The sequence below is a fragment of the Sus scrofa genome, chromosome 8, assembly GCF_054392235.1.
Source record: "Sus scrofa isolate SSC_HxYL_T2T_F1_AM1 chromosome 8, Sscrofa_HxYL_maternal_Yorkshire_Landrace_v2.0, whole genome shotgun sequence".
Lineage (NCBI taxonomy): Eukaryota > Metazoa > Chordata > Mammalia > Artiodactyla > Suidae > Sus > Sus scrofa.
This window is the reverse complement of record NC_139390.1, coordinates 19,211,038-19,226,441: the sequence shown is the minus strand read 5'-3', so window position 1 is coordinate 19,226,441 and position 15,404 is coordinate 19,211,038. Positions and strand designations below refer to the sequence as shown.

Below are 15,404 nucleotides of genomic sequence, written 5' to 3'. Positions count from 1 at the left end.
CCTATTTTTAACTCTCTAAGAAGTTTTAATGTACAGAATTCCTGCTTATAAGGAACACCCTATGTGCTCGATTCTAAGATGGACTTATTTCCCACGTCGCAGTATTTCTGAAAAAGACATCTAAAATTTAATATGTACAATTAATGAGACAGGGGTATTTTCTTCCCCCTAAGGTATGATTACATCAGTAGTGCATTTTACAATTGATGGTATCTTAAAACTAAGAACATATAGTGAGGAAAATAACCACAGGTCATCAGGACCCAACTCTTCATCAGTCCTGGTCCCTCAGGTGTCTGAGCCTCCGGAGAGATTTCAATAGATTTTTACCACAGGGTCATAAACGCCACGATAGTCAGGCAATGTCTACCGCTATGGCCGAATCAGAGGGACACTCTCACGATAATTCTATGAGGTTCATATCTCATCCAGTCACCTTGAAATCTGCCCCTCCTATCACCATAGCAACCCATGTTAACAAGGGGGCCAGAGAAGAGTTTTCAGATGCTTGTTAAGTCCAGGAGCTCAGCTCATCTTCTGATGTCACCTGATTTATGAGGACCGCATGGATTAGGGCCATACCTGACCTACCAGGACCACAGTGATCAGAGCCACAACTGGAATATTCCATGTGAGGCATCACACCATGCTAACTCAAATCCGAGATACTTTCACTCACAGGGCTCTAGCTCAGCCCCAGCTGAGAGGCCTCCAAACCTGCTCTAAAATCGTTTGGGAAAGAAAGAAAACGTCATTATATTGCAAACGCAGGCCCATTTAACACTCCTCAGTCTTAAGGAAATACTGTCAGATACCCAGCAGAGAAACGGGGAGACAAGTGTCCAAGCTACTCCCTTCAATGCTCTGCTCCTGGACCACCAGACGCTGACCATCAGCTCGCAGCCAGCTTCCCTCGTTAATGTTTCCCACCACTAACAGGAGAACTGAGAGCCAGGCTCACGCACCTCATTTAAGTGAACCATAAACCTGAGGTATAACTAGTATTGTCCCCGTTATCATAATAGGGCTTCCTGAGAGTGAATGACCTGGCCAACAACATACAACCAGGAAGTGTCAGAATAGGAATGAGGAGTTTTAATCACCAAAACATCCTGCCTTCTGCTACTGCTTTTACAGAGAAGCGTACTGCTGAAGGCACTACAATAACAGAGCAAGTCATAATTAATTCTAAGTACCTCACTCATTCAGCATTTAGGTGATTCAATACCATCAAAGGACAACTGTAAAAAGTACTTGAAAAATAAATATTTAATAATAATCTTTATATCTTTAGACTGCCTTTGTCAAAATTCTTTCCGTTATCTTCAGATTCTGTGTAAAAAAAAAAAAAAAAACCTGTACATTGTATCTCTCCTTACAAGTGGGGTTTAAGCCATTGTATGATATTTTAACATTTAATTTAAAATATCTAACAAGAGGAGTTCTTGCCGTGGTGCAGCAGAAACAAATCTGACTAGGAACCATGAGGTTGTGGATTTGATTCCTGGCCTCGCTCCGTGGGTTAAGGATCAGGCGTTGCCATGAGCTGTGGTGCAAGTCGAAGACGCAGCTCAGATCCTGCGTTGCTATGGCTGTGGTGTGGGCCAGCAGTGTAGCTCCAATTCGACCCCTAGCCTGGGAGCCTCCATATGCCGTGAGTGTGGCCCTAAAAGGAAAAAAAAATTAAATATCTAACAACATATACTTATGTTCAATGTAAACAAAACCTTAGGGGTTTTTTGTTTGTTTTCTTCATTTCTGGGCCGTACCTGTGGCATATGGAAGTTCCCAGGCTAGGAGTTGAATCAGACCTGCAGGTACTGGCCTACACCACAGCCAGAGCCACAGCAACTTGGGATCTGAGCTGCATCTGTGACCTATACCACACTTCACAGCAATGCTGGATCCTTAACTCACTGAGCGAGGCCAGGGATGGAACCCACAACCTCACGGATCCTGGTCAGGTTTGTAACCCACTGAGCAACAACAGAAACTTCCCAAACCTCAGGTTTTCATTTTCATTTTCTTCTTTCTTTCTGCAAAAGAATGCCCTCTTCCCATTTTTCAGAAAAAAAAAAAAAAAGAGGCTGAAATAATATGACTGGAAGAGATTTAAAAAGAGAAAAAAGGCACTGAGAGCTAGTAAACCAGCTAAAGATGGAACAAGCCCCCAGGTCTCCAAAAGGGCTGCTGGCAGGGGGTTTGGGGGTGTGTGTGTGGGGTGGCGGTCTATAAACCAGCCAATACCACCTGCCTGTTTTCAAGCTTAGAAAGGTGCCTACCTTTGAAAGCAACAGAAGTTTTTTTTAAGTCCAGTGTGGCACTTTCAGAAAATGGCATCAAAGGTTGGACTATAAATCTTTCTTATTCTCAAGTCACTGGACATTTAAGAGCAAAAATATTGATGGGCTCTTTCTCTCCTTTTCTTCTTCCTTGTAACAGATGTATGATTCATGGATTGTCCTTTAGTGGTCTCCATTTTCATCTTACTGCTTTTTCTGTGCTTCTGCTTTCTGACAGCTCTGAAAAACAAGGCGCTAAATTATTTTGTAGAATGAGCACTGTGAATTATGTAATTATGTTGAAGTTTAATTAACTAGATAACCAAGTAAGAAAACAGAGGGGAAAGGAGTTACTGTATTATAAGCATAAATCCTCAGAATCCTAACCATGATAACAAGGAGATAGAGACCTGACCAAGCAGAATGTTTGAGGAAAGAAATTTCTTTGAAAGATGGTTACTACAGATTTAGAACAATCCGTTCAGAAACAAACACACCATAGAGGTAAAACAGTCAAGCTGATGAGTTGGGAGGTTTTTTTGGTTGGGGTTTTTGGTTTTTGTTTTGCTACATCTGCACTGCTCTACTCAGCACTTCAATCTCCAAATTCCTACATGACATTTTTCAGAAAACAGACCGATACATTGGCAGTTAGCAGTGGTAGAAAAATGAAATAGCACAATGGAAAAAACTGCCGATGCTTAAAGAGGCCCATCTTATGGTCCTACAGCTAAGTCTCCTTTCCTCAGTAGATCAGAAAGCCCTGACAAGTGCCATGCAGGACTGTCCATGTTTTGTGGTCTCTTCTTGAAGACCAGCTGCAAAATCAGCAAGTTGGAACTCACGCTCTGAAAACATGAAACCACACCAGAAACAAACAGACAAAGACCATAACCAGGTCCTTTGCTTTTGATGCTCTCTGAACTAAGCTGCAGGCACCCTATAACTGAGAACGGTTACTGGTCTGTTCATTCCCTTTCTCCAAGCTAGCAGAAATCATGCCATTCATCAGCTCTCACACGAAGGGATGGGCTGGGGCTGCCAGCACTGGCAAACCTGGAGGTTTCCACGGCTGCCCAGCCATCTCATTAGCTTCACTCCTCCCAAACCACCACGGGTCCCAGAGGAAGGCTTCCTGATCTTCCCAGAACCAGAACATGGGAAAGAAGCCTCATAAACAGTATACAATCTTCTACTGGACCAAGCTCAAGCCAGTCTTTTTGTTCATTGGATATATATATTAAGAGGTGTTGGGAGTAGAAAAATGATGGCACATGATCTTTGGCTTCAAGGAGTTGGGAGACTGAAACAAGGCAGATGTCACCCTTCCCTTTCCTTCCCCCCAATTTTTTTTTTTAGAGGAAGAAACTGAGACTATGAAATCCATTCAGTGAGGAAGTGGCAGAATTGGCCTGATTCAAGAAATGGTGCTCTTAATTACCTGGTATTTCATACTCTACTATAAATTATTCAGGAATGTAAAATGCTAAGCATATAGTAATTACTACATAAATATTAGCTATTATTGGTAGCTCCACATGCCTACTATTCAGAGTTTGGCTTGGCAACTTTATATTTTTCCATATTTAGATTTTGCACTATGGACTGGGGTATCCTCAGTTCTAAACAAAACAAATGAAACTGTCATCTTTATATTGTATTGTGTATGTAACACATGTCTTTATCTCCAGCCATTTTTTTAAAAGTAGGATAGTGTCCTAATAAGTGATGACTTAGCAAATTTAATAAAGTCTAATCTCTTGATGGCAAAGAAAATGAAGCTATACATGCCTGTATACAAAATAAAAAAAAAACCTTTCTTTGATTTTTTCCACTCAAATAAGAACTAAACATGAACCAGATTTCACTAGAACCTAAGTAAACAAAAACAGAAAGAAAATATTCATGTGTAATATGATTGTTAAACAAAACTCACCAAAAGTAAAGTCTTTCAACAGTGATAAACTGGGTATAAATCAAATGTTTTATTTTGCCTTAAAATTGAACTGACCTACAGTCTCCCAAGGCAACAGAAATAAAGGCAAAAATAAACCTTCGGGACCTAATCAAACTGACAAGCTTTTGCACAGCAAAGGAAACCATAAAAAAACAAAAAGACAACTTATGGAATGGAAGAAAATAGTTTCAAATGACGCAACTGACAAGGGATTAATCTCTAAAATATACAAACAACTCATACAACTCAACCGCAAAAAAGCCAACAACCCAATGGAATAATGGGCAAAACACCTGAATAGACATTTCTCCAAAGAATACATACAGATGGCCAACAAGCACGTGAAAAAATGCTCAATATCACTGACTATTAGAGAAATGCAAATCAAAACTACCACCTCACACCAGTCAGAATGGCCATCATTAATCAGTCTACAAGTAACAAATGCTGGAGGAGGTGTGGAGAAAAGGGAAGCCTCCTGCTATGTTGGTGGGAATGGAAGCTGGTACAACCACTATGGAAAACAATATAGAGGTACCTCAGAAATCTACACATAGAACTACCTACCATATGACCCAGCAATCCCACTCTTGGGCATATATCTGGACAAAACTTTCCTTGAAAAAGATACATGCACTTGCATGTTCACTGTAGCACTATTCACAACAGCCAAGACATGGAAACAACTTATTTTTTGTCTTTTTTGTTGTTGTTGTTGTTGTTGTTGTTATTGTTGCTATTTCTTGGGCCGCTCCCGCGGCATATGGAGGTTCCCAGGCTAGGGGTTGAATCGGAGCTGTAGCCACCAGCCTACGCCAGAGCCACAGCAACGTGGGATCCGAGCCACGTCTGCAACCTACACCACAGCTCACGGCAACGCCGGATCGTTAACCCACTGAGCAAGGGCAGGGACCGAACCCGCAACCTCATGGTTCCTAGTCGGATTCGTTAACCACTGCGCCACGACGGGAACTCCTTGTCTTTTTGTCTTTTTGTTGTTGTTGTTGTTGTTGTTATTGTTGCTATTTCTTGGAAACAACTTAAATGTCCATTGACAAATGAATGGATTAAGAAGGTGTGGTATATATCCACAATGGAATACTACTCAGCCATAAAAAAGAACAAATTAATGCCATTTGCAGCAACCATGGATGGAACTAAGAGACTCTCATACTAAGTGAAGTTATGTCAGAAAGAGAAAGACAAATAACATATCATTTATATCTGGACTCTAATATATGGCACAAATAAACCTTTCCACAGAAAAGAAAATCATGGACATGGAGAAGAGACTTGTGGTTGCCAAGGGGGAGGGGGAGGGAGTGGGATAGACTGGAAAAATAGATGCAAACTATTGCCTTTGGAATGGATAAGCAATGAGATCCTGCTGTATAGCACTGGGAACTATGTCTAGTCCCTTATGATGGAGCATGGTAATGTGAGAAAAAAGAATGTATACATGTATGTGTGACTGGGGTCACCTTGCTGTACAGTAGAAAATTGACAGAACACTGTAAACCAGCTATAATGGAAAAAATAAAAATCATTATAAAGTTAAAAAAAATTAAACTACCTAGTATTTGTCCTCTAAATTATAGGTATTTAAGTAACTGTAAAAATGAGCTCCAACCACAAGAGGGAGCCAGCATCATTGCAGTTTACAACCAAAGGAAAATACTAAAGAAAACCAAATTAACATAAGACAGTGATAAAACACGTAAGAAGGAAAGCTCCTTTATGCTATATATGCTTAAAAGAAAAAAAGCTACTAAAATTTTTTACTTTATATAGAAAAAATTTTGCCTTGTCAATTTCATTGTAAATTTTTTTTTTGAAAGCAATACCTGAAGATAACTGTTAGCAGGAGTTTAGAAGTCTTCTCTAAGACAAGAAAGTAATACTATTTAAGAATTATCAGGAGTTCCCGTCGTGGCGCAGTGGTTAACGAATCCGACTAGGAACCATGAGGTTGCGGGTTCGGTCCCTGCCCTTGCTCAGTAGGTTAACGATCCGGCGTTGCCGTGAGCTGTGGTGTAGGTTGCAGACGCAGCTCGGATCCCGCGTTGCTGTGGCTCTGGCGTAGGCTGGTGGCTACAGCTCCGATTCAACCCCTAGCCTGGGAACCTCCATGTGCCACGGGAGCGGCCCAAGAGATGGCAATAACAACAACAACAACAACAACAAAAGACAAACGACAAAAAAAAAAAAAAAAGAATTATCAGGCGGTATACCACATCCTAAGGGATTTGCTCTTTGAATTCAACTTGATAAAATATGGTATTAAAAGATACTAGATGATTTTCCTCAATGAAAATAATATATTAGGAGTTCCCACTGTCGTTCAGCGGTTAAGGAACCCAACTAACATCCATGAGGACGCAGGTTCAATCCCTGGCCTTGCTCAGTGGGTTAAGAGTCTGGCATTGCCGTGAGCTGTGGTGTAGGCTGCAGATGATTCAGCGTTGCTGTGGCTATGGTGTAGGCCAGCGGCTATAGCTCCGAATGGACCCCTAGCCTGGGAACCTCCATATGTTGCAGGTGTGGCCCTAAAAGACTATATATATATTACTACTAATATATACAAATATATATACATTATTAACATATACACATATATATATTACTACCAAATTGACTAGCCAGGGTTATTTAAGAACCAGTGAAGAGCCTATATTATCAAAATGCAAACTCAGTTTCCATGGGTCATGAGATCCCAGAATCAAAGGCCGAGCTTGTTACTAACTCCTGTTTGCAACCGGAATTACACTGTAAACAGTGCAACAACCCCATATCAATACTTTCTTAGGTTGTATTCTATTCTTGAAGGTTTATAAGGAAAAATACTTTATAAAACTCTTTAATACACCTCTTTAAGTAATTTTAAAAATTCCACTTTTACCCTTGATTACTTAGTGGAAATAATTATTACAAGTAAATTTGATAAAAAGCAATGGAAAAGGTAGTTTAAATAGTTGGAAGAATTCAAATGGCTGGGCTTTAATGGAAAAACATTAATTTCCACTCACCAAAAAAATAAAAACAAATGGAAAAGAACTCTGATATAAACATAAGCAGTTACTGAAACACCAGATATTTCTAATACTAATTGTTTTTTTCATCACAAGTCATAAGATAGCTCAAAATTTTTATCCTCATCTCAATTTTCAGGCTATCTTAATTGGCTATCTGGTTTGCACATAATACAACAAGATGGCTCAGTACCTATCATCCCTTCAGTTTAAAAGGAAAAAGTATAAACACTCAAGTTAATCCAGTTGAAATAACCATGGTTTTTCTAAATATACGACTGTCATTGGTATAACCTGGCTTCCTATATAAATTATATAGGAGGTTAGATACTTTCATCCTTTTATTTTGATTATTTTCATGTCTCACCTGTAAAATTGTAAGCTCTTTTGACTTATTTCCCTCCCCCTATCTAGGAAAACCATACCTAACAGTGAAAGCAACAATTCATTTACTTTAGCACTTTCAGAACCTCTGACTATTGAATACTTCCGCGGATTGCTCAGTACAAATACACAAGGAAATTTTTTTTCTAGCAAGTAAAAGAATTCAACTAACGTGTTAACTTTCTTCGTTGTAGAGATGTTGGGACAAGTACTGCGTTTATGATCTAATTCACCACAAATAAAGCAGCCGTCTTTAGGGCCCTGGCAAGAATGATCTGGAAGAGCGCAGTGACTGCAAGTATTACAGTGGATCCAGGCTGTAAAATAAAAATTGGGTTTTAGAAGAGGTTCATTTAATGTAATTTTTCATTTGATTAACCTTTATGATAAGGAAGCATGAACAGTGTTTACTTCAAATAGTTCTGATTGCTTCGCACAGCTACTTATAATTTGGCTAAAGGCCAAGGTTAAGAGGTTGGAATCCCACGTAAATCAGCTAACTTCTTTCTGACACATGGCAACAAATCCAGCCCTTCTCTAACGAGTCATATGGTTAGGGCCACTGACACAATGATACAAAACTGCACTAAATAAGCCAAACCAAATGCCACACTGAAACAGGGCAGCATTCATGTCTCTCTCTGAAGGAGAGAACGTACATTTTGGTAATCGTAAGTTAAAAAGTAAAATGAACCCAAGTCACTCAATTAATTTTTTTTCTTTTGTAAATACCGTTAACTAAAAATCCTCTTTAGATGAAGAAAAACTCAAATGTTTGCATGGGAGCTCAACTCTTAAGTCTAAATACTTACAAGGCTTTACACACTTTTTGCAGAGAAAGCAATGGTTCCATTTTCTGCCATCCTACAAAAACAATTTTTAAATTATGCTTAATTTGTCATTAAAAATCAAGTTCCACAATTAAAAATTAAAATGTCTTATTAAAATTTGTGTAAATTATTCATTCCTTATTTCTCACTTTCCTGGGCTTTACAATTAAATACTTTGATTTTAATTTATGCACTTCTCCACTCAACTCAAATGCCTCCTTGATGGGCCCCAATTTCCTTAACTCTAAAACTAGGCGATTTATCTAAAAGATCTTGAAAGTCCACTCCAGATCAAGCAACCCAATCTGCATAAAGAAGAACTCAATGAAAATTTTAGGAGAATTAATGATTCATAATTTTTATGTGTCTACCTGGCATAATCCTTAATAACATTCATAATTTGAGAACTTAATGTAATTTAGAAGGAAAGAAATTACAGGTTACTATTTGGGTAATTTTAAAACTCTGAAATAGGTTCCCATCGTGGCTCAGTAGTTAGCAAACTCGACTAGCATCCATGAAAACTCGGGTTCTATTCCTGGCCTCGCTCAGTGGGTTAAGGATTCAGCGTTACTGTGAGCTGTGGTGTACGTCGCAGACGAGGCTCAGATTCAGCTGTTGCTGTGGCTCTGGTGTAGGCCGGCGGCTACAGCCCTGATTCGACCCCTAGCCTGGGAACCTCCATATGCCGCCAGTGTGGCCCTAAAGGACCAAACAAACAAACAAACAAGTAAAACTCTGAAATAAAACACACCTAGAGAAGAGCATGAAACACATATGCCCAGTTTAATGAGTATTATAAAGTGAACGCTGATGAACCCAGCAGGTCAAGAGACAGAAAGAACACCAAGTGTCCCTCGACACTGGCCCACACGCCCGCCCTTCCCAAGCCAGCATTCCTTCTTCCTCACTCAGAAACATCTATCCTGGCTTTTGTGATGGTCACTTCCTTTGTTTATTTTTACGACATATAGGTGCATCTCTAAATAATAACATTTTGTCCTCCTCATCTTGTACTTTGCATGATCTGAACATAATTTTTTTTTAATGAAGAATACAGGTAATTTCTAAACTAAATGAAAATCTATAGAATCAGATACGTTACCACAGTTAAAAACCAGTATAACCAGTAAAAAAAATTATAAAGTTATGACAAATGTACTTTCCAACAGTTATAAAAACACAGCCTTTCCTTTGGAGAATGATACGTGCTTATCAGCCAATTAAACGTCACATGTTCTCTCCGACTGGATTTAGTTAAAAGAACGGCGCAATCTAAGGGTGATCCCACCTTCCTAAAAACAGAGGAGGTATGCCCCTTGTAGTCCTTCCGCACCTGTCAAGAGCCTTGTCTGCTAGGGCTCTGGGAGGCTGAGGGGCAAATGAGTTAGTCCGTATAGGATGTCCTAGTTCGTAGGATAGCCTGGCACTTGAAAAGTGCACAGCACATGTTATTAATTAATTAGTACCTCATCAGAACAACGATGGTATCTAATAGTTCAATGCCTTATTTGAAACATCTTAATTTTGCCCTCACAAAATGTAGCTCTCATTTACTGACTTATTTGAAGCACTACTAATTTTAGCAGTCAATACAGTACCATATAAAAATAACCCAAATAGTTGCTAAAGATGATGAAGGCAACTAAGTATGTTTAAAAGCCTGTTGTACTTTAAAATTAGAGAAAAATATTGTATTAAAGTGTAATTCATCATTGATATTAATATAAATATTTTAAAAATTAAACAAATATAATGAAACTTGTGAACTAAAATAAAACTAATATATCTGAGTAAAAACACAGTCTAAAAAAGTTCCCTCATGGCCTAATGGTTAAGGATTCAATGTGGTCACTGCTGTGACTCAGGTTCAATCCCTGGCCCAAGAACTTCTGCATGCCACAGGTGTAGAAAGAAACAAAACAAAAAACCAAACCAGACCAAAAAAAATTCTAAAGAAATCTATACCTTGGATGTGCAAGAATTACAGTGTTCACAGTGTTGATTCTCTACAGAAACATATCGTTGACACAGAGAACAAAATCTAAGGAGAAAAGAAAGAAGAATCAGCTGCATATACTTACTGATATTCACAAACCCTAAAAGTACACAGGGCATTCATTACAAAAACTGGGTGTAATTCCAATTAAATTCAATAAAACATTATGGGCCAAGTTTAAAAGTAATGGAAGAACTACATGGGTCAATAGTAAAAGCATTTTGGTGTCAGAAACAAAGAACTTTAATTTTAGTGACTCACATATTTCAAGGTCCCTCTGTGATCTTACCTGTACCCTTCTTCAATGGGAAGGACTATTTTGTTGGGCGGGATATTGGTGAAAATCCGCACAGGAGATTGTTTCCGCCCTCTCTTTCCATGTTTATAAAGTGCATGATTATCATAATCTACCTAGAATGTTAAAAAAAAATAAGAAGAAAGATTTCTCAAATGAGTCAACATACATTCAGATTCTTTAACCAATAAATGGACAAACTGACGCCAAAGTACAAATTAAATCGAAGTATTTAATAAGAATGTATTTATTTATTTATTTTTTTAGGGCCACACCTGCGGCATATGGAGGTTCCCAGGGTAGGGGATCTAATCAGAGCTACAGCTGCTGGCCTACACCACAGCCACAGCAACGCCGGATCCTTAACCCACTGAGGGAGGCCAGGGATCGAGCCCGAAACCTCATGGTTCCTAGTCGGATTCGTTTCCACTGCGCCACGACAAGAACTCCAAGAATTTCTTAAAAACAAGAGTGTACTTATTAATCAGCCCCAGAGAGGTCTCTATGAGGGTAAAACTTCATTATAAAAAAGGCAAACTTTGTTATGATAAATTCATGCTACCTAGGATTAAAAGAACACCACCAATCTCTTATCCAACGCAAAAGACTTTGCAAAAAGGCCATTATGTAATTAAGAATTTAGCTTTGGGCGTGAAAAAAAATTCCACCTCTGATGATCTGTGCCAGCTTGGTTAGGCTTTTCGTTTTTTGCACGTGAAATCCACCTGGGGCCAGTTTTCAGCTCCCCGAGGCTCCGTGAGGCTTCAATCCCTCCCTCCACCATCACCCCGACAGAGCCAGGTTTGGGGGCCAGGCAGTGGCTCCGCCACTCACTTGCTATGTGACCTCGGGCAAGCCTGCATCATTTTCAGAGGCTACCGATACTTAGAGCAGCTGTGGACGTGAAATGAGATGGAGTGTGTAATCACTGAGTTCAGCGCCCGGCACATGGTGGCGACAGAAGGATGGAGATGAAGACAGAGACCCTTGACTGCAGCTGTTCTCCCCACAATGACTATTTCAAACGTTTATCTCCCTCCAGATCCCGACCTCAACTTTCCGTTTCAGCAGATTGCCTGGAAAGTAAGCTGAAGCCAACAAGCATGATTTCTACTAGCTTCTTGCTCCTGTCTCCTCCTCCACCCTATCATCCATATACATTCTCAGGTTGTTTTTAAACCTGCCACGAATTACCTGGCCACTAAAGTCCACCTTTCTTCAGATCAGCGATTGTCAAAGTGTGGTGCCTGGATCAGCAACATCAGCATCACCTTGGGATCTTGTTAGAAATGCAAATTCTTGGAGTTCCCGTCAAGGCTCAGTGGAAATGAATCTGGCTAGTATCCATGAGGACGCAGGTTCTATCCCTGGCCCTTGCTCAGTGGGTTAAGGTCTGGTGTTGCCGGGAGCTGTGGTGTAGATCACAGACCACGGCTCGGCTCTGGCGTGGCTGTGGCTGTGGCACAGGCCAGCGGCTACAGCTCCAATTCAACCCCTAACCTGGGAACTTCCACATGTTTCAGGTGCGGCCCTAAAAACACACACACAAAAAAAAAAAGAAATGCAAATTCTTGCCCCATCCAGGACCTAATAACCCAGAAACTCTGGGGGTGGAGCCCAGCAATCTGTATTTTTAACAAACCCCTGGCATACTAAAGTTAGAGAATGACTGCTTTAGATTATTCCAAAGAATATCCTGAAATTTTTATAAGGTTCATACAGGTAGATCCCAACTTTCAAGTACGTTGTAATAAACTATTTAGATCCTAAATAAGATTACACTTAAGAATACACAACAGAACTGACTGGCAAGCTAACTCTCTAATGAGAGCACTGCAAAGATGTAAGAAATCAATGACAACAAAGACCTTTAATGGCAGATTCCCAGGCTCTCTATTTGGCCACGCTCATGGTGCTGGATTTACAGGTGAGTAACTTTAGAAACACTGATTAACAAGCTTCAGCACTGGGGAAAAAAAGGAAGCCGAGGAGGAGCTCCCAGTAAGTGAGGCATGGTGGGTAAAAAACCCCTAGGGCGTTCTGCGCAGCGAGCAGGTGAGAGCCGGTGCAGGCTCACAGGTGGCCTCCACGCAAGTGTAACATCAAGCAAAGGAAGAGACAAAGGAAGCAAGAAGGGAAGCTTAGATCACATTGGAAGCCCTCCGTTCAGCCACTATGGCTGAAGAGAGACATGAATAAAACCAGTTCATTTCTATTGAAAGTAATGGGGATGCACAGGATTTAGAGTTGAACAGATTGGGGGTGTTTGGGTTTATTCAGAGAAGAGAAGGCTGGGAGGATCTGAAAGCTCTTCTATAACTGAAGGGGCGTCATGTGGAATAGACGTTAGACTTATCCTTTATTGCTTTGGAAAAGAGAAGGAGGACCAGTGGTTAGAAATTAATAGGGAGCACATTTTATCTCCACGTGAGAAAATTTTCTAACAATTAGAGCTATTACACAAATTGAGTTGCCTTGTAAGGCTGTAGGGCTTTGCTCACTGAGAGCATTCAAGTGAGGCTAGACGACTGCCTGTCGTGAATTTAGTGGGGAGGAGGATTATGACGCTGGGAAGTTAGCCCGTGTTAGCCCTATATTGTCTTTCCAACTTTACAATTCTATGAATATATGTTACCCCTTAGAAGCTAAGGTAGAAAAGTAGACTTTACTTCAAAATCACCTTAAAACAGTATCTTACGTAGTTTTCTTTAAAAGTAATTTAAATTCATATTTTTTTCCCTAATGCACCTCCTCTTTGTACTCGGTAAATATATGGTACCTTATCAAATCCAACAAAGATATTTTCAACATCGATGAGTGTCATAACAAAAAAAATTCTTCCCAAGAGAAACTTAATGAAGATTTTCACATGCTGGAAAAGAGTATCTTAGAAAGATTTTTAGTAAATGGAACATTCCATGCAACACAATAGATAGCAGATGGAACAGAGGGAAGACAGAACAATTTCTTTATGGTAACCCAAGGAGTCAGAGAATGTGTGCATCGGGAAGGTGGTTGATTACTTGATTTTACATAACCTAATTGAGATTATTATTATTTTTAAATGTGGGTTTGTTGTGCTAATTAACTATAAACATATGGTATGTAAAATGCATGCTGCTAGGGTAAATTAATGTACCTCTAACATACATCCATATTTCATAGCTTCATCCACACAAATAAACCTCCTATGGAAGCGCGGTAAAGCAAACACAATTTTGCAAATTGCCCATCACTAGTGGTAGAGCTCATACACCATTTTCCCATCATTATCCCTGACATTTTACTCACAATGATGATGAGAGGCACTTTCAAATAGAAAATTTCTCCCATGGAACTGATTAATGTGATGAAGTACTGTATAGAAATGAGGGAAAGCACAAAATCTCTGCAATTCCTAACTTTTAATTTTATCTATACGCAAATTTCTCCTGCAACAAGAGGCTGAAACAAGTTAGATGGAAACCAGGACATTCAACTCGACAAATGTTTATTTTGTACAAAATAAACCTACTATGCTCCAGGTATCATGCCAGGAAATAAGGATTAAATTTAATAGAGTATGTACCTGTACTGTCATAACTCCCTAAATTGTATCCTGTTTAATTCCAGTACAAAATAAACCTACTATGCTCCAGGTATCATGCCAGGAAATAAGGATTAAATTTAATAGAGTATGTACCTGTACTGTCATAACTCCCTAAATTGTATCCTGTTTAATTCCAGTACAAAATAAACCTACTATGCTCCAGGTATCATGCCAGGAAATAAGGATTAAATTTAATAGAGTATGTACCTGTACTGTCATAACTCCCTAAATTGTATCCTGTTTAATTCCAGTATATTCAAAAGATGCCAAGGGAACTCTTCAGCTCCATCGACCAATTTCGACCACAGCAATAAGGTTTTTTAGTCACATTCACTATATTCCATGTAACCTCTTATTTTAAATACCATGTGATGATGTTATTCCTCATCACTTTAAAAACATCACATTTTATGCTTCTTATGTTTATTATATATTGCGTTTTGAGAATTCACCTGTCATCTTATAATTTACAATTATTTCTCAGAAATGCCCGCCAAAATATCTTCATTTCTGAACAAGAAACCAGCCTTGAAAAACAGTTTTCTAAAAAAGGATGATTTAAGAGTTCCCGTTGTGGCGCAGCAGAAACAAATCCAACTAGGAACTGCGAGGTTGCGGGTTCGATCCCTGGCCTCGATTAGTGGGTTAAGAACCTGGCGTTGCCATGATCTGTGGTGTAGGTCACAGATGTGGCTTGGATCTGGCGTTGCTGTGTGGTAGGCCGACAGCTGTAGCTCCGATTTGACCTCTAGCCAGGGAACCTCCATATGCAGTGGGTGCGCCCTTAAATAGCAAAAAAAAAAAAAAAAAAAAAAAAAAAAATCCCCTTTTAAATAAACAAAGACGGAGTTCCTGCTGTGGTGCAGTGGTTTAAGGATCTGGCATTGCTGAAGCTGTGGCGTAGGTCACAGCCGTGGCTTGGATTTGACCCCAATCCAGACAAATGTCCCATATTAAGCAGAAACAAAAGCACATTCAAGGTGGAAGGGAAGTGAGATGGTCTAGTTCAGATATGGCCAATACAGGACCTGAAAGTCAC

The 15,404-nt window shown here is 39.6% G+C and overlaps 1 protein-coding gene across 3 annotated transcripts in view; it reads right to left on the bottom strand.

Moving 5' to 3' along the window:
* The window catches only part of ZCCHC4 (zinc finger CCHC-type containing 4), a 45,685-nt gene that overhangs the window by 110 nt on the left and 30,171 nt on the right, over positions 1-15,404 (bottom strand). The window contains exons 9-14 of one of the 3 annotated variants that reach the window (XR_002346589.2): positions 10,771-10,892; positions 10,451-10,526; positions 8,465-8,516; positions 7,825-7,969; positions 2,283-2,522; positions 1,075-1,332 (exon numbers count right to left, since the gene is read on the bottom strand). Coding sequence is in view for 1 of the 3 variants with exons in the window: in XM_021101077.2 (XP_020956736.1) it covers positions 2,387-2,522; positions 7,825-7,969; positions 8,465-8,516; positions 10,451-10,526; positions 10,771-10,892 (531 nt within the window). In the remaining 2 variants the exon portion in view is untranslated. Of the gene's footprint in view, positions 1-4; positions 2,523-7,824; positions 7,970-8,464; positions 8,517-10,450; positions 10,527-10,770; positions 10,893-15,404 lie in introns of those variants that run through there. The other 2 variants (XR_014812271.1, XM_021101077.2) reach the window with 2 other exon arrangements.